We start from the raw sequence: 22,944 nt of genomic DNA, 5'->3' as shown, positions 1-22,944 counted from the left end.
AACACCAAAGAGTGAATATGAGAAAAAATCCAAAGGATGAACGATCAAGGGACGTTGCAACCAATAACATGTATTATTTAAGTCCTATCAGTTTATACGAGTAAAGTTAGAATTCAATGTTTTATACGTGAAAAATTTATATAAAAAATGAGATTAATGATTAATGGTGGTTATCTATTTATATTGTTATTTTTATATTGCATGTTTATACATAGATATAAATCAAACTCTTGAGACTATTAATATATGTCTTTTTTTATATAATACTACTCATTTCTACCTAATAAACTCACATTTATTATGGGAGAAAATATTTCTTAATTTTCTTAGTAACTAATTCTTGTCTAGAAATTACTTACCATTTTTTTTTCTATTCACATGTCTACTACTACAACTAGAAACTTTACACATATCCATCCACATGAATGGGTGAATGTTGAAACATGGAATTAAAGATCCACCAACACACTTAAGATCTTGGTTTTTTCCTCATGGTCGAAGCACTAGGCCACACCTTCCTAGCCATAACATGAATAATACTATGTTATAGGGGGTGTTCACATGGCCCATTAAAAAAAGTATCAAACATTAATTACCATTTCGTATCTTTCAATTTTTCTATTCATTTCAAGACATTCAATAGCCCTTCCACGTTCAAATAAACTCAAACCCCAAGTTTTAGTTGAGAAATTCAAATCTCCCTTCACTTGTACCACAAATTTTAGTTGAAGGACAAGCACCCCACCACCACCCTCTGTTCAAAACTTTAAAGTGGAGAGAGAATAGTAATAACAAATATACCAGTAATCGAACACGTCCAAAATCTTAGTGCAACATTTATTTATTACATTCCCAATAGTGAACCAGAGGTAAATTATATCATCTAACGACACAACACTGATGACATAGACACAGAAAAATATATAAATATCTAAAATGTAAAATAAATAAAAAACGGGTGGTACATCAGTACTCTTCCTGCCGGTTGACCGGATGCGTCTTTGTGCGTGGCTTGTCCTCGCGAGTTAGGGCACCTTTGTTCTGCTGTGAAATGTTCCCGCTAGTTGACCGGGTGTGTCTTTGTGTGTGGCTTGTCCTCGTGAACTAGGGCACATTCGTTCTATTCCGTCTGTGAGTACTTGAAAATGTTTGTTTATTTTTATAATTATAATAAAATTTTATATAATAAATTTGAGTTTTTAAAAAATTAATGTATTTTTTATTTTTAAAGTTGTATTAAAATAGAGTTAGAATTATCAAAAGTTTAATAAATATTTTTTGAATTTGACACTTCACAATAAGTATTTTAAAGTATTGGTATCTAATACATGTGTCTCTGAATTGTGCTAGAATTATCAGAAATTTAATAAATATTTTATCGAATATAGTATAAATATTAGTATTCAATACGTGTGTTGCAACAGTGTTATAATTATCAAAACTCTAATATTTTTTGAATTGAATATTTTTTATATATATATATATTAATATATACGTAGACAATTTAAAATGTATTTGAGTCTGATAAGAGGTAAGTGAATTTTAATTTCACGCGTTGGTAGGTCCAAAGCAGTGAAAACAATAACTATGGTATGCAAAATGAAATAAAATAAGAGCAGCATTAAATTCTGATACTAATACTGCTACTCCATTATACTATAACATTAGTCAATAAATAAAGAATGAGTGTGTGTCCCACCACACACACCACCCTCTGCACCCTTCTTTATTACTCATCTCAGATCCTCCATTCTTCTGTCTCTCATTCACACAAACCCTTCACAACAAAGAAAAAAAAAATCAAAACTTTTTCCAAACACAACCTTCCCTTGTATGAAACACACACACAGAATCACCCTTTTGCTTCACAAACATGGCTCTCTTAACTTCCTTGCCTGAACACTCCACCACCCCCAAACGCCACAAACGAAAACCACAGCAGCAGCAACACCAGAAGCAGAAGCAGAAGCAGAAACAGAAACCACCCTCTTCATGGGATCAAATCAAGAACCTCTTAACCTGCAAACAGATGGAAGGTTCGAGGGTTCACGACCCTTCAAAAGGGTACTCGAGAATAGGGTCTTCTTGCAGCTCCATATGCAGCTTCAGAGACGTTGTTCATGGGAACACACGTGTGGTGCATAGGTCTGATAACTCTTCACCAGAGAGTAGTTCTCTGGGTCAGGAAACTGGTTTACTCACCAGAAAACCGGTAACCGCTTCTACACGCTCCACCGCCGCCAAATCAAACGCCGGAACAACCTACACGTCATCGTCTTCCAGGGGGATGCAATTCAGAAAGCTTTCTGGCTGTTATGAATGTCACATGATCATTGACCCCAGCAGGTAATAATAGCTTTAATTTCTCCATAATTAATTAAAAAAAATTATTAAATTTTCATTTTAAACATTATTATACAACTTCACATCTTAATTAATTTTATTTATAATAAAAATTCAAACACTTGAATTAATGAAAATGGCTTCAAAAATATTATTAATTCAGGTTACCGGTTGCAAGGAGCACTGTGTGTGCTTGCTCTCACTGTGGTGAAGTCTTCCCTAAAATGGAGAGTTTGGAGCTTCATCAAGCTGTTCGTCATGCCGGTACTCTTTAATTTCTCTTTTTCTAATTTTTTATTTTCAGAATAATATAAATTCATCATTTTTTTTTCTGTAATGTGATTTAATTTTCAGAAGAATGCATGCATTACATAATAATTCCTTCCTTTAATGCCATTTAATTATTTATTTATTCGTTCATGAACGTTACTACTACTAAAGGCTAACGTTTTTACATAGTTAATCCTAAAGAAAAATAGTAATGAAGTTCTTCTAACATTCACTCGAAGAATTATTATTTTTTTCATGATATTAACAAAATGTTGTAATTCCTCTGTTTTTTTTATATATTTTTTTAGTTTGATATTTATTTATTTATTTTTAGTTAAATGTTTTTAAGTTAATTCTTTTGTTGTTATTTATTATAAATTTATTTCCCCCTATTTTTTTGATTTATTATGAAGAAATAATAAAGATAAAACAGAAAAAATATGTTATATATATTGATTTCTACAGACAGTAGTCTTGAACTACACTCAACAGTAAATGTTTTAAAATTCAATTAAGAAATTTTATAGAACGAATTTAATGTTTTTTAATTAATCCATTATGCATTGACGATAAATTTTTTTAATCAAAACATAACTTCTTTTGTTGGCAATGAATAGAACAATTGATTGAGGTTTTTGTTTTAGTTTCCATGCAGTAAATAACATCATGAGTGTTTCACTTTACTGAGGAAAGAAAACTTTAGCAGCGATGTAGAACAGTAGGATATAGATCTGATGGGTTTGTTTGAAGCATGATAACACTTGTGTCTCTGTCAAAGTTAATTGATTGGATTAATTGCCCTGTGGTTGAGGGAAAGTGTTTGTGGGGTTAAAACGTAACAGTAAGCTTCGAAAATTGAAACATGCATGTGATGTTCACTATTTTGGAACCTTTTCTCCGATAATTTTGCTCTTCATTGTTCCTTCTGTCCCAATCAACATTTGAAGAAACTAGCTAGAGATGGTTCTAAGATACGCATCTTTATTAAGATTATGTTTGTTTAGTTTGAATCCCACATCGAATAAAAATTAAGAAATTTTATAATATATAAGAGATTTTAAACTTTTAAAAAAATATTTTTGTTTTAAAGAACCGCAAGCATTGATCATGATTCAGAAGATGTACCCACCAAAATTTGAGTGCAATGGTTGTGGGGCAAAAACATCTGTAGATAACTTGTTGTGTAGGAGTATACGTACGAGATAACAGCTGTCATAAACGACAATATAATTAAAAAAATAATAATTTATTAATTTAATCACAATTATAAACTTATAAACTGTTAATTTCGATTTAAATTATAATATTTATATTTTATTGTTAAATTAAATAATGCATGTCAATAATATTAATTGTGTGTTTGGGGAACAGTTTCGGAGCTGGAACCGGAGGATTCGGGTAGGAACATAGTGGAAATAATATTCAAATCGAGCTGGTTGAAGAAGGATAATCCGATATGCAAGATCGAACGGATACTGAAAGTGCACAATACCCAACGCACCATCCAACGGTTCGAGGAGTGCAGGGACACGGTAAAGAACCGTGCGCTGAGCAGCACCAAGAAAAACCCCAGGTGCGCAGCCGACGGCAACGAACTCTTGCGGTTCCACTGCACCACCTTAACGTGCGCACTGGGCGCACGTGGGTCATCCTCGCTGTGCGCCTCCGTACCCGGCTGCGGTGTCTGCACAATCATCAGGCACGGTTTCCAAGGTGGCGGCGGAGGGGACCACGCGAAGGTCAAGGGCGTGGGAACCACCGCCAGCAGCGGTAGGGCACACGACTCCGTCGTGTGCGGCGACGGCACGCGGAGGGCCATGCTGGTGTGCAGGGTGATCGCGGGGCGCGTGAAGCGCGTGGCGGAGGACACGCCGCCGTCGGAGGAGGAGCACGTGTCGGTTGCGTCCTATGATTCCGTAGCCGGGTACGCTGGAATCTACTCGAATCTCGAGGAGTTGGTTGTTTTCAATCCAAAGGCTATTCTTCCTTGTTTCGTGGTAATTTATAAAGTGCCTTCGTGTTAGGGAAAAAAAAATTAGTATTAATCTGTAGTATTATTACTGTGTATTTAAATTTGAATTCGAAATTTCACAACCCTACGAAAATAACAATGAATAAGTTACTAGTTATTGGTAATTGAAGTTGATAACTAGTAATTTATTGATCGTTAACTATATGGGGGGTGTGGAATAGTGAAATGGAAAAGTGTAAGAAGATAATGGTTGTTGAGTTATGAAATTAGAATGTTGTAATGTACTTTGCATGCTTCGTTGTTTCTGCTACTTCTGCCATGCACACGCATCACCAACTATGGTGGAAGCTCCATGTGGAACCCAGTTTGATGTCACCCTTTCTCCTACGGTTTTTTTTCATTACTTTTCTAAATCTCGTATATGAAAATGAAAAAGTTTAGGTATATTTATATATTATGAAATATTATATTTTTTAATCAATTGGAATATTCAACACATTTTATTACATTAAAATTATCAATTCATACGTGAACTATGTGATATATAATAAGATTATTTAAGAAACAATATTAGCATTTGAAGAGATTTAGTGCTTTACGTTAAGAAGTGGGTTTTAAGCTTAACTCAATCTTATAAAATTGGCTCAATAAAGTGAAGTTTGCATCCATTTATATACAATGAAATGTCCTAATCTCTAATTGATGTGGGATCTCCAACCCTTTAACCGATTATGTTAACATGGTAAACGAATGGTGAGCGGTAATTAGATGAAGAAATGAAGGGTTGATGTGAGAGAGAGAAGATGGGATGAATGAGTGAGTGTAGAGCTAAAGCATTAAATCATTGAGATGTCCTTTTGGGAGCACACTGTAATAATTAGGAAGTCCACGCTCATTTTTTTTATTTCAGTCTTCTATATATAAAAAAACAGCAAAATGTCTTTCCCCAAAGTAAAACATTGGAAAGGATGCAATTACACACACAAATTTTGAATCCTAAGTATCAAATATCACACGAGTAACTAATATGTTACCTAAATATTTATTAATAGCTTTTGTTTATACAAATAAAAAATATCATTAAACATTAAAAGTAATACACATTTTACTTTTTAGTATCAAATAACATTAAAAAATGAATAAATTTTAAAACAAAAACCCAAATAAACTAAAAATATAATTTTAAAATTAGTGGTGCTTAAAATATATTTTTTTATTTTAAATATAAATATTTTTTAATCTCTAAAATATTATTTAATTTAGTCAATAATTATTATTATTTTTTATGTAATAATTTTTTTTAGTAGTGAGATCTGTCTATTCCAATTTTTATTTAAAAATAATAGTTACGTATTTATTTATTTTATTTCTAGTTCTCATTAAATAGTTTTAACCATTTAAATTGAAATAAACTTATATAAATTTTGCCTTCCAAATTTAAAATTGATTTTGATTTTATTTATAATTAAAAAAAAAGTGTTTAACTTTAACCACTTTCTCCCAAGCACCCTATTTCGTATTTGTTCACTTTTATGACATTTGCGTATAACACCGACAAAGGCTGATTTTTTAAAAACTTCAGAAACGAAAAGGATCGATTTTAATTATTAAAAACAAAAAATGCTTATTTAAATATTCGAAATAAAAAAGAATAAATCTCAAAACATATTAAGAGAATAAGATGTAGTGTTTCTTCGTCAACGTTGTTCATTATCATCTTCAACTTTTGTGTTTTGTCGTGGTTATAACAAACGTGAGGATGCAAGAATTTCTTCTTCTTCTTCCGACCAGAGAATCTTTTATTAATTATTTGAAGGATTTTTTTAATCAACAAACAATAAGTTAAATAGAAAGGGAAGATATATTTCAATACAACTCAGATAAACGTTTGAAACAGATGTTCGATCTCTCAAACCACACAAATATCAACGGTTTTCTACCACGTTAATACAAATAATTGGACATTGGATCCAATATGAGAAAGAGAAAAACATCATTGGAACCTTGTTTTTAATCATGCTCACGACTACACTTGAACTAGATAAAAGATTTCGCGTGCATCCACTTTTACTTGATTAAACATTATCTCATTCTTGTGTTCCAAATGCACTAAATGATTGAAATCCACATTCTTTTCCACAACTTATTACCTTATTTGCTGAACCAAATACACTAAAATTGTTCAAAGTGTTCTTCAAAACAAAATGGTTTACGAAACTAATCTCTATCCCTTTACTGCATAAATTCCAAACAACATTATTTGAAGGATTAGTAGCATGATTTAACAGTAGACACAGACATAATCATGGTGGTCAACAAATTGACAAAAGTGGTTTGTAGTATTAAGCATGATTGAGAGAATAAGAAAAGAAAGAAGAGAGAAGGAGCAGGTTTGCGTTGTCCTTCACTTAGCATAATGAAGAACATTGCTTTCTGTTCCTTTTTTGTTTCTTTTTTGAGACATGTATCTAGGGTTGGTTCATGGGAGAAGCAACACAAGATGATAATGATGATGATAATTGCAAACACATGCGCCAGCACATGGAGATTTTCACTGTTTTTTTCTCTCTGTCTTGTTCAATTGTATTTTGGGACAAGCCATGCATTCCAAACACAATACTTTCCCACCGAATCTAACACCCCACAAGGTCTTGCTAGAGGAGTGAGTAATGCATCATTTTGTTGCTTCCATTTTCTTAATCATAAATTAAGAACTAGGGTTTAAGTTGTTGTGCTTTTCCATAGCAAAAACGACAAATTTAGGGTTAGTGGGTTGCTTATTCTTACCACTTATAATCATTCTCAAAAGCTATACCCACTTTAGATAATCCCCTCTCTATGTATGTACTTTTCATAACCAAACTTGTATACTTTAGAGAAAAAAAGTTTTTACTCTTTACTTTTCTAATCCTATTTAAAACATTACTTTTATTATAAATATAATTAATCATATTTTAATATTTTTTGGAATAAAAAACTAAAAGGTTAAAAATCTCATCTTAATTAGAAATAAAATAATTTGTTCAATTATATATATAAGTAGGTGTAAATCTTAATTTATGATCGATTTTGTAAACTTGAATTATTAGAGTTTTGTAAAATTGAGTTAAACTTAAAAAATTTACAAAATTGATACTATCAACTTACTTATTTTTATTTTTAGTCGATATGAGATTAACTTTAACGAGATACAAATTATTTTTAAACGCTTATTTTCTAAATACTAATTTGTGAATATAGCTTTTTCATTTTTATACATGGTTTTTTTCTTAGTGTTGTAAAAATAATTAAATTTCCATGATAATTGGTCATAGACATATATTTTTTGAAAGTTCAATATTAACTGATGATATTTTTCAATTTTTTTCCCGAACAAACTTGTAGCAACGAAGACGTGTGTCTGGTTGATTTTTTTCTTACAAATGCTAGCTTAGTTATAGTTTCATTCAGACTTAAGCTAAATAATTGTAGTTATAATTACGTATATAATAATTTTTCTGATTTGAATATAAAAACTATTTTTTTTAAATATGAAATTTTATTTTAATGATGTAAGATATGGTAATTAAATTGTGTAAAATTCTTGAGAATGTTTGTTCTCTCTCTTATTAAAAAAAATTGTTTTCTTAGTGTGTTTTTTAGAAACTACAAATATACGGGAGGAAATTTATTTAGAATCAGATAGGTTTTTTTTTATATATAAATATTAGTTTTAAATATATTTAATTTTCTAAAAAATAGTATATCCTTACTAAATTTCAATATTTCACTGGATTTGGATGGCACCAAGTTTTTACTTGGATTTGGGCTTAAGGTTTGGTTGGCCCATTAGAGAAAATAATGAAGGCTGCTTCTTCCTGCACCTCCATACCTTCTTGTGCCACCTCCATAAGTTTTTTGTATTTCAAAAATACTCTTTTTTAATATTCCGGATTACATAATTAGGAAGTCTTTTTTCTAGATCCAAAATTAACTTTCGGATTATGTAATCCAGATGCCTTTTGTAATTAGTTTCCAGATTACATAATTCATAAGTCTTTTCTATACATAATATTAGTTTTCGGATTATGTAATCCGGAAGTTTTTTTTTTTCAGATGTGTGATTAGCTTCCGCATTAGATAACTCATAGGCTTATTTCAAATCCAAAAAAGAGTTCCAGATTTTATAAATCTAAAGAACACTTCCAGATCCAAAAACATATTCTAGATTATGTATGGGAGTGGCACAAAAAGAATAAAACGGTATTTTCACATTTAGTATGGGGTGGCACAAGAAGTTATGGAGGTGTAGAAAGAAAAAATAATAATGAATGCAATAATTGGGCTTTATCGTCAGTAAAAGACCAGAGAAAAAAAGAAAGACATCACAAAAATGAAATCAATTATGCTAATTACGAATTATATTTGGCATAATCCTTCTAATAAACTTCAACCTTTTTTCAAAAAAATATGTTTAGCATGAGTGATATCACCAAGAATTATAATTTTTTGTCCAATAATAAATTAATTTTCTTTTTTTAAAAACAGAACAAGTAATATACTTTTCCTTTTGTTTTTAGAAACAATAAAATCCATTAACAATATGAAAAAATTATATATATCTCTCTCTACAGTAAAAAAAGCTAAATTTTACTAATCTAATATAGAGAAAATTGTATTCACTTCTGTTTATATCTTAGAAGATTATATTCATATTTCTTTAGCTTAAATATTTTACTTTAAATTTATTCTCCTCTTTTGTAAGTTTTTTTTTAAATTACTTTTTTGTAAGTATGATCAATATAGTTCTAACAATAATAATTAATAACAATAATAAACACTGTTTAACTATCTTAAAAGTTAAACACACATTTCACACTTTAATAAATTAATATTTTTATTTATTTTTTAATTTAAAATATTATTATAAGTATTTGTTAAATATTTTTTTTTTACTGGATAAATGGGTAGATGGTGTTAAATAAACTTTTCTCTAAAACATAACCATCTTGTGACTGAAAAGGTGAAGGAGAGAGAGACAGAACAAATAAATGACTTTAACTAGTGCAATGTTTTTGGTCACATGAAGAATGTGTTGCATCAGCAAAAAAGAGCGAAACAAACATGATGTCTGTTACAGTCGCTGCCGCCACTTCCTCCGCCGCAGGCTCCTATCTTCCACGGACGCCACGGCGGAGTTTCATTGTGGCTCTCCGATCTGACGTGTCAGTTACCCCAACGAGAATATTGACGAAACTGAAACACGAGTGTGCCACTCCTCTGCCCCTTCTTCAGCAAGTGGCCAAAGCCATGTCTGATGATATGCGAGCTGGGCTTGGGCTTGGGCTTGGGCCCGAGCCCGGGCTTCCCATGATACCCACCTATGTTGAAAATCTTCCCACTGGGTATGTTATGTTATGTTCCCTTCCTTTCTGGGTTGCCATATTGGTGAAGGTTCTAGATCCCACATCCATTAAAAATGTTAAAATCAGAGTATAGAAAGACAATATCTATATGGCATGTTCGTCATTTATTATTGAGTTAATCCTACATTGGGATTGCTAGAGTGATTGTTAACGATTTGATGTGTGTTGGGTTGGATTGTGACATCTAAGGAATGAGAAAGGGTTGTTTTATGCGTTGGATCTTGGTGGAACCAACTTCCGTGTGCTGAGGGTGCAGTTGGGTGGGAAAGATGAGCGTGTCATCCACACGGAGTTTGATCAAGTTTCTATACCACAACACCTCATGTCTTCTACATCTCAGGTAACTAACTCATTCAGTTATATTTAAAATTTGCTTTGTAAGATGATTTTGTTCTCGATGGAGACTAGTATAATCTCTAAAATGTAAGTGTCAGACATTCAACAAATATTTTTTGAATTATATACTATTCACTGATACGTGTTTTGTGTTTTACGAGCGTCAGTGTCATGTCTGATATGTGTGTGACGGACACGACATTTAAAAGAGTGTTCGAGTTTAATAGATTGTAAGTAGGTTTTAAGGATGAGTTAAGTTCACTTTTTATACATGATGATAGGAATGACTTTTAATATCGGTAAGATTATTTTTGTCATCAAAAGATCCAAATAGATCCTGTGTTTGATTGCAGGAGCTGTTTGATTTCATTGCTTCGGGGGTTGCAAAATTTGCGTCGAAGGAGGATGCTAGATTTCATATATCACCGGGAAGAAAGAGAGAGATTGGGTTCGCGTTTTCATTTCCTGTCAAGCAGACATCTATTGATTCTGGCATACTGATCAAGTGGACAAAGGGTTTTGCAGTCTCTGGAACAGTATGCATTTTTCTACCTTTCACAACTGCAGAGCCACTCTCTAATCTCTATTATTTAACTTGGTGTGCATTCATTCACAGAAGAACTTCAATTCAAACAAATTGCCACTATTTTCAAATGCATTAGTGAGGGGCAATGTAAATTGTGTCATTTAATCAGTATCATTAACTAGAGTTCTATGTTTTGGTATAGTTAAATGGTAACTGAAATATATGAATCTAATTCTGGCATGTTTAAACTCTTTACACAGGCAGGAAGAGATGTGGTTGCTTGTCTGAATGAGGCAATGGAAAGACAAGGAATAGATATGCGAGTTTCTGCTCTGGTATGTTGTTTTAAATTTTAATGTCAATAGTTCTATAGGAAGTTAAAGAAATAAACCAAAATGGATTGATCCAATGATGAATTGTTATATAATACAATTCAAAATTGTTGCTTTTTTAGATATTTACTTTAAAATGCATATGTGAATAGTTTCTAATTGGTTATACAATGTGTCAATTTGTCAAAATTAAACTCAAAGTGCAAACAATAGAGTGGTGCTATAATTTTAGAAAATGGGTACCTAATAGGTGAATGATGCTGTGGGAACATTAGCTGGAGCAGAATACTGGGACAATGATGTTGTGGCTGCTGTCATTTTGGGTACTGGAACCAACGCTTGCTATGTTGAGCAGATCAGTGCCATTCCTAAGTTACAGGGCCATGCCTCTTCTTCTGGCAAAATGGTTCATATAGACTTCATTACTCTCCTTTTTTTTTTTCATATTAATGATATAGATGAACAAGATCATCTTAATCTGAGAAAAACATTCATTGATTCAGATCATTAGCACTGAGTGGGGAGCTTTCTCAAACAGTCTTCCTTCAACCGAGTTTGACAGGGAAATGGATGCAGCTACCATCAATCCAGGTGAGCAGGTAAATTTTTGAACCATCTTCACTGTTATTTAGATGTTCTTCTGACAAAGTATCAAGTAGAAGAGTCATTGGTCCTCTTCTTATTACTTGGCAGATCTTTGAAAAGACAATCTCAGGACTGTATCTAGGCGAAATTGTTAGACGAGTGCTACTCAAAATGACTAAAGAGGAGGGTTTGTTTGGCAAATCTGTCCCACAAAAACTATCTACTCCATTCATACTCGGGTAAATTTTAATTCAGTTAAAATCAGAGGTGAAATCATATGACAGTCACTCTATATGACACAGTTCTAATTTCACTTTACCTTTTCTAATTTTGTCCCCATTATTCCTTCTCCAAAGTATATATTAATGCATGCCAATTTTCATACATGTTACACTTGTTAAGGTATATTTTCAGCTCCAGAATCTTGAGCTATATTCAAACTGAAATACGCCTTTATATAAATTTAACAGGACCCCAGATCTATGTGCCATGCAGCAAGACTTTTCTGGCGATTTACATGCAGCTGGGTCCCTCCTCTATGATATATTAGGGGTAAAAATTTGTTGTCCAAAACTATATTGATGGCAATGCAGTTTAAGCACCTGTTCCATAACATTACTAAGTTACTCACGAATAGTTTCTTTCATGGACAAAGAAAGAAGATGTAATTTCCCAAGAAAACTATAATGGTAGTATAAAGAAGCACCATTTGTTTATTCTATAATCCAACTATAAAACTCATTCTTTCAATAGTACTTTCTTTAAAATTAACTCTTCAAAATATATTTTATTTAAAAGCTTGAGGAAAAATGGAGAAAAAATGTCCTTGTTGATCAGATTTTCAAGATGATTATATTATTATGTGACACTGTCAAGCATGAGCCATGTGTTTCTATCATATCTACTTAAAATATTGCATATAATACTCATTCACTATGTTTTTCATTTTCTGTTTTGCTGACATTGGCTCATTCTCTTCAGGTTGAATCCAATTTAAGTGAAAGAAAAACAGTTTTAGAGGTTTGTGAGACTATTGTAAAGAGAGGTGGGAGGATAGCTGGTGCAGGAATTGTGGGGATTCTACAAAAAATGGAAGAGGATCAGAGAGGTCTCATCTTTGGCAATGGGAAGAGAAGTGTTGTTGCCATAGATGGTGGCTTATACGAAAAGTATCCTCAATACAGGGCTTATTTGCAAGATTCGGTGAAAGAGCTGCTAGGGACAGAAAACTCAAACAATGTGGTGATAGAGCATACAAAAGATGGATCTGGCATAGGCTCTGCTCTGTTGGCTGCTTCAAACTCCTTCTACAAACAAGATTTATAGGGCATTTACCTTTAATCATTATGGAAATAAACATTCTTAGTTTATGTAGCATGCATGTAATTGTTGATACCTGTTCCCCTTGATGGTGCATTTGGGGTGAGAATAAGAAATCCATAGAAGAATCCAACTACAAGATTTTACCTTTGGTGCATGGGAGAGCAAAAGATGTCTCTTCAGTGGTTGGTTGAGGATTTTTTTTTCAATTGTTGTATTGAAATTTGAACTCTCTGTAAATTATTCAAGTCTCTTGTTAGTTCAAAGATGAATATGGTTCAAATTGTTCAATTTGTACTTTAACGAACTAATCTAATTTAGTAAAAAAAAATAAGTAAAGTTTAATGAAGAATTATTTCTGTAATATATATATATATATATATATATTATTAGAAAGACTCGTGAAAATAAATATAGAACTTTTGTAAAAGTTACAACAGTTATTGTAAAAAAAACAAGTTAAGGAAATTTTTTTCCTTTTAAAACAAGTAAATTCTTATTTTCATTTTCATTTCTCAACATTTATTTTGTCTGTATTCTCACTTGATATTTATTACATATATATTTTTTTTAAAAATATTAATGTATTAGTTAAATTTATTTATCCATCTAATAAAATATTTAGACAAAAACATTAAAACTACAAACAGATAAAAAAAATAAGTTAAAATGACGAAACCAAAATTTACATGTTTTAAAGGAATAAAAACAAATATTTTAGATTTTTTAAAAAAAAAGCTATTTTATTACAAAAACTAAAACAGCATATTCTTTCCTTCTAAATGAAAATTATAAAAATGAGATTAGGAGGTAATGAATTAATTTGAAGTGATAATTGGAAGTGTTTATTCGAAATTAATTTGAATGTTGAAACTTCAAAGAAAGTGAAGTATGGGCAAAACCCTTGTCTCTCTCGTCTGCGTCATTACACGCTAGCTGCATCGCAATAACAAAATAAATAAATAATAAAAATAAATAAATAAAAGAGAGAGTTTCAAAGTAAAGTCGTTGGAATGATCATCTTCTTCGTCTCTCGCACTTCACATTGAACGAAGAAGCTCAGATAAATTCCACAATTCACCTCTTTCAGCAACCCTAATTCATCGTCGCAAATGGTAATTTCTCATAATCATAATCGTTTTCATTCCAAATTTTCGATTTCGTTTTTGTAAATTGTTTTCCCCTTTTCGTGTTCGCAGATCCGATTCATTCTGTTGCAGAACAGACAGGGCAAGACTCGTCTTGCCAAATACTACGTTCCTCTTGAGGATTCCGAGAAGCACAAGGTCGAATACGAGGTAACAACAACGCGATTCCACTTCTTATTCCTTCAACAAACAACTCCTTAACCTAATTTTCCCTCAATTTTTCAGGTTCATCGACTCGTCGTAAACAGAGACCCTAAGTACACTAATTTCGTCGAGGTCAATTTTCTCTCCACCATTTTGGCTATCATGTAATTTGTTATTTCTCCGATTATTGATTGATGTTATGGAACGGCGACGAGGTTCTGATTCTGTTGCTCTTAGGTTGTCTGAATTGTTACACCGTTTATTTGTCGGTGTTCTTACCGTTCGATGGTAACGTGTCTTGCAGTTTCGTACACACAAGATAATATACAGAAGATACGCTGGCTTATTTTTCTCACTCTGTGTTGATATCACTGATAATGAATTGGCATACTTAGAGTGCATTCATTTGTTTGTGGAAATACTGGATCACTTCTTCAGCAATGTGTGTGAGCTTGATTTGGTTTTTAACTTCCATAAGGTTTGTTTATTATTCATCTTATTTTTCCTCTACAATTGTGTTCTAATCCCACTCCTGTGTTTGTTTTTTATAGTTTATTTTCAGTAAAATAATTGTGTGACTGTTTATGTGGATGTAGATGTCTATCAGCCTTAGTTTCTAGTCACAGTATTCCTATTAATTGTTTTCTTCTGCCGCACATGTTCTTGAGCTTATATTAGAATATTTACAAACCATAGCCAGCAATGATCAGTGTGCTACATTGTTTATTTAACTGCACTGTCTCAGACAGAATTACCTCCAATGGAGGATACCTGTGGAAAACCAAAGAATATAATCAATATGTAATACCATCCTTTGTATACACTAGCATCCTCCAGTGGATGTATGTATGTCTAACATAACGATTTGTATTGATCGCTGTTTTGTTTTTCTTTCTGAGTACAGTTCGTGGTGGCTTAGTGTTAGGTTTGGAGTACTTATTGCCCACCATATTATTGATCGTATTTTCTTCCTTGAGATTATTATTACTATTTTTTATTGCTTACTTATTTATTTTACCATTGTATCTTGAAGGTCTATCTTATACTTGATGAATTCATTCTAGCGGGTGAACTGCAAGAAACAAGCAAGAAGGTATGCATCTTTTGGGTTACTAAGCACTTGATGTGTGGCTGCTGCTGTTATACACTATGATTTAAGGCATAGTTGTCTACTTCCATAACTTTTTCCAACACGTTTCTCCGCTTATTACAATGCTGTTTCGTGTGTAATTTTTTTTACTTAGCTATAAAGTCCGTGGAACCGAAAACCTCAATTCGATGACAAAACTTGTTTTTGTGGTCGCAGGCTATCATTGAGAGAATGGGGGAATTAGAAAAACTGGAGTGATGCATTAATTTTCTGCAGTCATAGAAGTTTGGAGGTTTCGTTGACCTGCTCTTGCCCTTGGCGTAATTCTTGTATTTCAATTGTGATACAGAATTTTGAAAATATTTTTTCTTGAGCCGTGTAATCGGTACCCTTTACCTACGCATCTTACTCGGCTTATGTTTATATTTGTAAGACATTCATCAAATCAGGGTTTTCACTAGCCTTTCTTTTATTGTCTATTTCTGTTTTATTTTTCTTTGCTCGTCTTGACAGTTTGTAAAACACTTAATGGAATATAACCGGACAAATGTAGTATATAAGCAATGAAAATCGATTGACTTTGATGGTACAGATGAGCCATCAGGGAACAAATACTGGTGTTTTATTTTCAGTTAGATGGTGCTAGTGTCCTGCAAAATGAAATAAGATTTGGGGGCAATCCTTCTAAGTTTGATGTCTTGCTACACTAGTTCTGTGCTGCTCTCTACGTCTTGCAATGAATTAGACACATACTATCGGTTGAGGATATCTTAGTGCAAATAAAGAGTTTTGTTCTACTTTTAACATGAAGGGTGTAGCTCTAGAAGCTGCGCGTGTAGAAATATAAAACAATGAATCGTATTTATGTTGCTCATGACTTTACAATCGATTTGGCAGCCACATTGTCGCACTACTTGGGAGTGTGTCTCTAATTTCTTCACATAATGAAGGGAGATGAAGAAGGTCTGGTCCATTTGTCTTGGAAGGGTGCAAGGAGCGGCTTCTGTTGCCCAGGGATTGAAGAAACCTTAGGTACCAACATATCTTGTGATGCAGAGGGACAGGGATGAATGGCTTGGGAACACGGACTCATTGCATTAGAGTCATGCCTTCCACTTTGCCAACTAGGAAATTGGGTCCTCATTATACTGAAATTTACCGTGGACCTACTTTGTTCTGCTTGTTGCAACCCCCAAAAGCTTCGGTGATCTTGTTTATGTGAGAGCGTTGAACTATAATTAGTCCCACATAACGGGTTACCAAAATAATGAGGTTGCTGCAACCGAACCTGCACTCAATTAAAGCATTATGTGACAATATTAGTAGGACAATAAGGGTGGCATATTTATGAGATATTAAATTGCACGCTAGTTTTGTTCAATTCATTACTAGCAATGAACTGTAGCCACCTCATTTCATATAGATAATCACATTAAGCTATTTTTACCAAAGTTGGACCCTATGTTTCCGAGTCCATTTTATTGGATTAATAATACTTTAATGACATTGCTCTTCCAACAAAAGAGATATTTAATACCTGTGGTCCTGCCACAGAAAGCTGATCAAGGAAAGAAGTGGAGGCATACTGACTCTGAGCCACAGGAATCGGCATGACCACCCCATGCTGCTGTGCTAGTGACTGAAAATAAGGCACTTGCAATTTTGATAATGGTTCCAACCTGCTTCCAATTTTGTTACAATTATTATTATTATGGACCTTTAACCCATTATTTCCTGCTGACAGGGACAAGAAATTGAAATTCTGCAAAATAAGGATAATCATTAGTGCATGAGCAAGAGGGATGTCAAGGGGTGGCATCATCACCAAAATTAAACCTTAAGCTTACTTGCTTTTGAGGGCCATACACCACAGGTGTTGAAGCAGACTGTGATATCTCTCGATAATGACATTGCTGCTGGAGAATAATATTCTTACTTTCATTAGGATTCCTCACAGTAAAAGTAGTTCCGTTTTTCATTCCGTTTAAGCTGTGCGCTTCTAAAAGAACTCCACGCTTTGATCCTTCATGTGCTCTCGGTTGATGACAGTCAAAAAGCTTAGTTTCTTTTATAACATGTCTTTTTGGCATCATCTCTAAACTCTGGATTATATGACTGATGTGAACATGAGCTGCACATTTCTTCCACGATCTCTTAGGAATAAAAACCTACATGGTTTGAGTGGAGTGTACACAATTTAGGATCAAGAGATTTTAACATAATACGGGTAAGTGTAAGACAAACAAAAACAGCAGTGATAGTAAATTTGTTAGTCCTTTACCCTCCCACTAGACGAACAAGCTGAAGTTTCCATCAGATCCAGTCTGGAGCCACGGATTGCAGCTTCCAGACAGTCAGGAGCTTTAATAGCAGAAGACCTTGGAAAGAATCAAAATTATAAGAATTGGACAAACAGTGATCAAGCTATCTAACTAGGAGAAAATGAAGAATGAAAGAAGCTTTACTGAAGATAAGCCTGGCCAGTTGGTGCCAATAGAGACAAGTCTGGCCACAGTGCAAGGCCCTCTGGTAAAAAGGACAAAAGAAGTTCGAGAATCAGCCAAATTAATGTAAAAAAACTTTAGTCACCAAAATGAGATATCAACTATATCAAGAAGGCAATTTGATCTTCCATAATGAGAGAGCATACCATTTCCTTTTTGTTCCTTCATCATATGTTGTTGCTTGCAATCAACGTCTCTGGCCTAAATTCAAACCAATAATACCAATAAAACAAGCGTACTAGCTCAGAAATAAGAAGTTACGGTAGGACCCAAAAAACTGTAAAAGTTGAAATGTCCATCACCTCAAATTCCACGACTGGCTTTCTCTCAACCTGAGAAATCCTTGATTGTCTGGGCATATTTAATCTGCAATATGATGATAAAGCATTTCAATACCAACAGACAAAAAGGACTTGAACAGTACAGATACTTCAGAATGCAACAAAAAAATTACCCACCCCATTGCTAAGCTTAACTCAGAGCCGTGCAATGCAACTTTGTTGCCATTTTCACTTTTAACAATCACACTAGGCATGGTCTGGGAATTTACTGCTCGAGAAGTGCCATGAGATGGCATCAAGATCGTGGTACTGTCAGGCTGTTCTTGACCAAGATCTTCATTCAAACAACTTTTTTTTGAAGCTTCTCCAGTTGAACTTTCATGACAACAAGGACTTGCACCCTGAATAGTTGCTGAGGATAGAATAGAATCCATGCCAAAATGAATAATAAAGAGAATGAAAAAAGAATGCGTAAATAGTTTTACAATCCCCAATAAGGGAGAGAATTAAAAATAACCTTCAAGAGCAAGAGCAGCACTAGCATTATCCTCCAAGTTTTGCAAAACTGATGAGTTGTCTGGCAAAGATTCCTTACTATTTTGATTGGAGTCATTGTCAGGGAACATTCCAGCCAAAGCATAGAGAGTCTCAGCAACCTCTTCCTCATCTTTTGTGATGGGCCCAGAAACAACTTCTCTCGGGGTCCATTGTCGTCTCATTCCTTGTTTCTGCAAAAGCATAAAATTCCAAGCAAAAAGTGAAGACAGAAAATGCTGAGAAATTAAACCAACAAAGCAAAAGTGTGAAGTTTTGAAACTGGCAAACACAGCCCACAGATGTCTTACTTACAACACTCATTTTGGACTTCTTTACACTATCCTTTTTGAGATATTCCATTCCATCCACCTTATTCTTCACCTTTTCTGAATCAAGTAACATGGATTCGCGACCCCGTTTCTTCGTGGCTGTGTATTTTCAAAACAGAAAAAACAAATCACAATATTTTCAGAAAACAATTGCAATAATTCACAAGTAAAAGAAAAAGACCAAAACCAAATCCGCGGTCCAACAATTGCAACAAACAAACAGGAAAAAAAAAAAGCTTCTCAGAGATTGCTTCAACTCTAATCCAAAAATCAACAACAAAAGAGAAATTACAGAGGAAAATGCATATTATGCATTATGCATACATTAAAAACGCTTTGGTTTCGAATTTTTGAAACTCACGCACCTGAACGTAGCTTCCGTGGAACAGAGACACCGTTGCAGTCATTAAAAAACTGCAAATATCATTCAAAGTAGACAAAGAACCAAACACAACAAACTCATCAAAGTGAGAAAAAATATCCACGAACTAAAAAGTAAGCAAATAAATAAATACCCACTTCGTTATATGCTTTTAGTATCAATTTTACATTCAAAATGAAGTTTCAGTTCTCGATAATATATATAATAAAATTTCGTCAAAAATAATGTAATCACCCACATACATAAAGTTCTAGCTCTGAATGAAAAACAACAAGAAAAACAACAAGAAAAAGCAACATGTAAGTTTCTTTTAGCGACTCAACCAGAAAAAATTTGAAATACACTTCTCCAAAATGGTGTACAAACAAATTAAAATTATCTTTAAGAAAAAATAATTAGAGAGAAAGTTCGTTTGATTTTTTTCAACTTACTTTTCTTTTCTAAAATTCTACTTGAAAAAAAAAGGCATGAAATAAAATATTAAGCACAAAACAAGAAGAACACACATTCTTATGAAGCTTGAATCTCTTGGTGGTGGCAATGAGAGTGGGAGAAGGGTCACGTGTTTGTTGCTGCTGAGCGACATGGCAACTCATTTGCAAGCTCGACGACGCCGTTCCGACCGCACTCAAGCTTCTCACCTTTTCCTTCTTCAATTTCTCCGAGAATCGAAGGTCCCCACGGCTGAAAACTACGCCTCAGAAACCAAAATAGGTAAGAACGCAGGGGAAAAAAAGGAAAGAAAAACCAAGAACACAAGCGTTATCTGCAGCAGACTCTTCGTTATCGTAAAGATTAAGAAAAAAAAAAAAAGACAGGAGAAGCGACAAACATAAAATAGGTTTTGTCCGGTAGCGCAGAAAAAGTTGGTGTTGTGTAATTTACCAGCGAGGAGGTTGTGTTTGTGCTTGCGTTTGTGTCGTCTCTTGTTCGTGTTTGAGAACACACTGCTTCCACGCCTCACGTTTCGCGTTTTGTCCATTTCTCCAAGGAAAAATGAGAAACAAACAAGAAAAATAACAAACAAACAAGAACAAGAACAATAACAATAATCTGTAACAATAATAATAATAGTAACAAGTGAAAGAGAAGGTTCAGTGGTGGAAGGTGTTTGATGTAATGTCCGGTGAAGTTGAAGTGGAAGGTTGAGAGAGACAAAAAAAGGGAGTGAGATTGTACGGTGCTTACTTGCTTACATGTTAACACTACAAACACAGTGGTTGGTTTTGGTTTTTGGTTTTTGGTTTTTGGGTTTTGGTTTTTGGTTGAGTTCAGTGGAAAAGAAGACAGGGAAAGTAATTGGTGCCTCGTGTTCAGAGAATCAGGTTCTTTTTTTAAGTAAAGGTATATTGCAGAGCAAAACACACCCAAAAGTCAGAACAAGAAGAGTGCCAAAGATCTAACCTCCAACAAAAGGGTGCCACAACAGAATTTCAGAACCATGCTAAGAAGACTCTTCAAAAAATTGTGCTTCATAATAATTTTGTTTAGTTATGATTGTGAAAAAATAAATAAATGGGTCACACAAATAAATAATTGGGACATTAATTTCATGCCATCACTAGGGCATGGTTAAATGAGCATAGATATTATAAGCTTTGGTTATAGTAAAAAATGAAAAAAAAGAGTGTGAATTATAGTATTTGAAAAATATTACTTTTACCATAGCATAGTTAAATATATCACTTTACAACTCGCTGTAGAATTAAAGAAGTCTATTTATAGATGTAATGTGTACATTTAAAATGGTATTTTTGACAACTAAAAAGTGAAATGCATTCGTTTACAACTGTTATCTGATCCATATAATTTTAAAATGAATTCATTTTAACAAATAATTGTTTCTCTTTCCAGTTGTAATTTGGTGTATGGTTATCAACATATCATTATCACTCTTTTAAAATACTGTCTAGCTAGTAAAAAATGTCAGTTTATAATTGTGATGTGATACAATATCATTTTAAAATGAAAAATGTTACTTTGACAACTGCAAATTGAAATGCAACAATTTACAACTATGATTGGACCCATATAATTTCAAAATTATTTCATTTCAACAAAAAATTGTTTCTCTTTCCAGTTGTAATCTGATGTATGGTTGTCAATATATCATCATTCTTAAAATTATTTCATTTTAATAAAAAAAATTATCTCTCTTCTTATTTATTTGTAAGATAGTGATGCTTGTGAACTTATCATCACTTTTATTTATATTATTTGATCGATTGAAGAAAGGAAAGAGGAGGGTTGAAAATGGTGATGGTAAGTTTTGATTGAACATTGAAGTGTGAGAAAGGATTGGATGGAAAAAAAGTAAGAAGGGTTTGGGTAAGTTGAAGAAGTGACGCATAAATCAATAGCATATAATAGCGATTCTTCGTCTTTAATCCGTTAGGTAGTTACCTAAGTCTTTTCAATATTGTCTTATTGGGATTTCGAAATTCGCTTCTTTCTTTTTTGCTTTATTTTTCACACTGCACTTTTCTCTTTTTATCTTTTTATTTTTTTATTTCAATTTTCATGATAATGATAAAAAAAAAGTTATTTACCAAAATACTCCTTGTACCACTTTATTCACCAAAATATTCTCTCTTTTTTCGTCAAGATAACTCCTCAACTGCGTTGATTTATTTTTGTTTGACACTGTTTTTCTTAACAAGAGCTTCAATAGAAAAAAAATTAAAATGATTGTATGTATAAATTAATTTGTAAGAAACTTGTTTAAATGATTTTTAAAAAAATATTTTTAATTCATACATAAGCTATTTTCTTCATTTTTTATATTTTTATAGAAATTGGTTCCAAACACATATTCCACGCCAACTTCTCAATGTGAACAATTTGTGGTGATTTTTCAAGTTTTATTAAGGAGTTTCAAACGTTACCAAAATTTCTGACAATAAAATAACATAAGAAACTTCCAATGTTAGAAAGTTTTCGAACTGAAGTCAAATTTCAAATTATTACATTCAATTATTTTTTTTTGTAGTGTGCGTGTATATATATATATATATAATATAAATAAATATTTTAATTTTAAATATAATTATTATTTTATAAAATGAATTTATCCAAAAAAATTACGAGTTAATCTGACAAATTTATTTAGTCGACAGAAACACAAAATAAAATAATTTAATTTACATAATAACTTTTTTTAGTTTAGCATAAATCGGTATGTTTTACAAATTTTTTAAATCAGTTCATGAAACAAAAGCATAATACTTCTTAAAGTTCGAGATTTTTTATATGAATAATGTAACTTTCTTTTTTATTTAATGTAATTAATATTTAAATTCAACTTTGATATTATTTATTAAACTCACTTACTATGGTTAAAGGTTAAATTTTTCTCATAAATCAATTAAAGAGCATTTGTATAATCAATGAGATATACAAGAAGAGATTATTAATCACCATAGTATAATCTTCAATCCACA

At 32.7% G+C, this 22,944-nt stretch overlaps 4 protein-coding genes across 7 annotated transcripts; 3 read left to right on the top strand and 1 right to left on the bottom strand.

Annotated features, from left to right (window-relative positions):
- The first annotated feature begins 1,606 nt into the window (after nt 1–1,606).
- Nucleotides 1,607–4,869, top strand: LOC137816338 (C2H2-like zinc finger protein). Its single transcript, XM_068619435.2, has 3 exons — nt 1,607–2,346; nt 2,507–2,607; nt 3,985–4,869. The coding sequence occupies exons 1-3, from the start codon at nt 1,874–1,876 to the stop codon at nt 4,635–4,637; spliced, it is 1,227 nt and encodes a 408-aa protein (XP_068475536.1). The 5' UTR covers nt 1,607–1,873; the 3' UTR covers nt 4,638–4,869.
- Nucleotides 4,870–9,570: 4,701 nt separating this feature from the next.
- HXK3 (hexokinase 3) lies at nt 9,571–13,355 on the top strand. Of its 2 annotated transcripts, none has more exons than XM_068619434.2 (9): nt 9,571–9,969; nt 10,180–10,330; nt 10,680–10,862; nt 11,113–11,187; nt 11,435–11,590; nt 11,688–11,783; nt 11,878–12,008; nt 12,240–12,321; nt 12,751–13,355. In XM_068619434.2, exons 1-9 carry the CDS (start codon nt 9,689–9,691, stop codon nt 13,093–13,095), a joined length of 1,500 nt encoding a protein of 499 aa, XP_068475535.2. In that variant the 5' UTR covers nt 9,571–9,688; the 3' UTR covers nt 13,096–13,355. The 2 variants fall into 2 exon arrangements, 1 of the variants encoding a protein (XP_068475535.2); XR_016514834.1 differs by having other exon boundaries at nt 9,576–9,969; nt 11,688–11,775.
- A 554-nt stretch (nt 13,356–13,909) lies between these two features.
- On the top strand, nt 13,910–16,083 carry LOC137816335 (SNARE-like superfamily protein). Its single transcript, XM_068619431.2, has 6 exons — nt 13,910–14,204; nt 14,289–14,387; nt 14,463–14,513; nt 14,686–14,859; nt 15,415–15,474; nt 15,688–16,083. Exons 1-6 carry the CDS (start codon nt 14,202–14,204, stop codon nt 15,727–15,729), a joined length of 429 nt encoding a protein of 142 aa, XP_068475532.1. The 5' UTR covers nt 13,910–14,201; the 3' UTR covers nt 15,730–16,083.
- A 224-nt stretch (nt 16,084–16,307) lies between these two features.
- Nucleotides 16,308–21,069, bottom strand: LOC137816334 (uncharacterized). 3 transcript variants are annotated; one of them, XM_068619429.2, is made up of 13 exons: nt 20,390–21,069; nt 20,011–20,195; nt 19,488–19,536; nt 19,106–19,221; nt 18,774–18,984; nt 18,434–18,668; nt 18,278–18,341; nt 18,122–18,176; nt 17,937–17,997; nt 17,753–17,849; nt 17,319–17,639; nt 17,009–17,233; nt 16,308–16,759 (listed from the first exon to the last, which is right to left on the bottom strand). In XM_068619429.2, the coding sequence occupies exons 1-13, from the start codon at nt 20,484–20,486 to the stop codon at nt 16,409–16,411; spliced, it is 2,067 nt and encodes a 688-aa protein (XP_068475530.2). In that variant the 5' UTR covers nt 20,487–21,069; the 3' UTR covers nt 16,308–16,408. The 3 variants fall into 3 exon arrangements, with proteins under 3 accessions (XP_068475530.2, XP_068475531.2, XP_090149894.1); XM_068619430.2 differs by having other exon boundaries at nt 19,115–19,221; XM_090293768.1 differs by having other exon boundaries at nt 19,102–19,221; nt 20,390–20,885.
- Between the last annotated feature and the right edge of the window lie 1,875 nt (nt 21,070–22,944).

This window comes from Phaseolus vulgaris, chromosome 1 (genome assembly GCF_051622355.1).
Source record: "Phaseolus vulgaris cultivar YP4 chromosome 1, ASM5162235v1, whole genome shotgun sequence".
In the NCBI taxonomy this organism is placed as follows: domain Eukaryota; kingdom Viridiplantae; phylum Streptophyta; class Magnoliopsida; order Fabales; family Fabaceae; genus Phaseolus; species Phaseolus vulgaris.
Note: the sequence above shows the minus strand (reverse complement) of the source record. Positions and strands in the feature narration are given on the sequence as shown.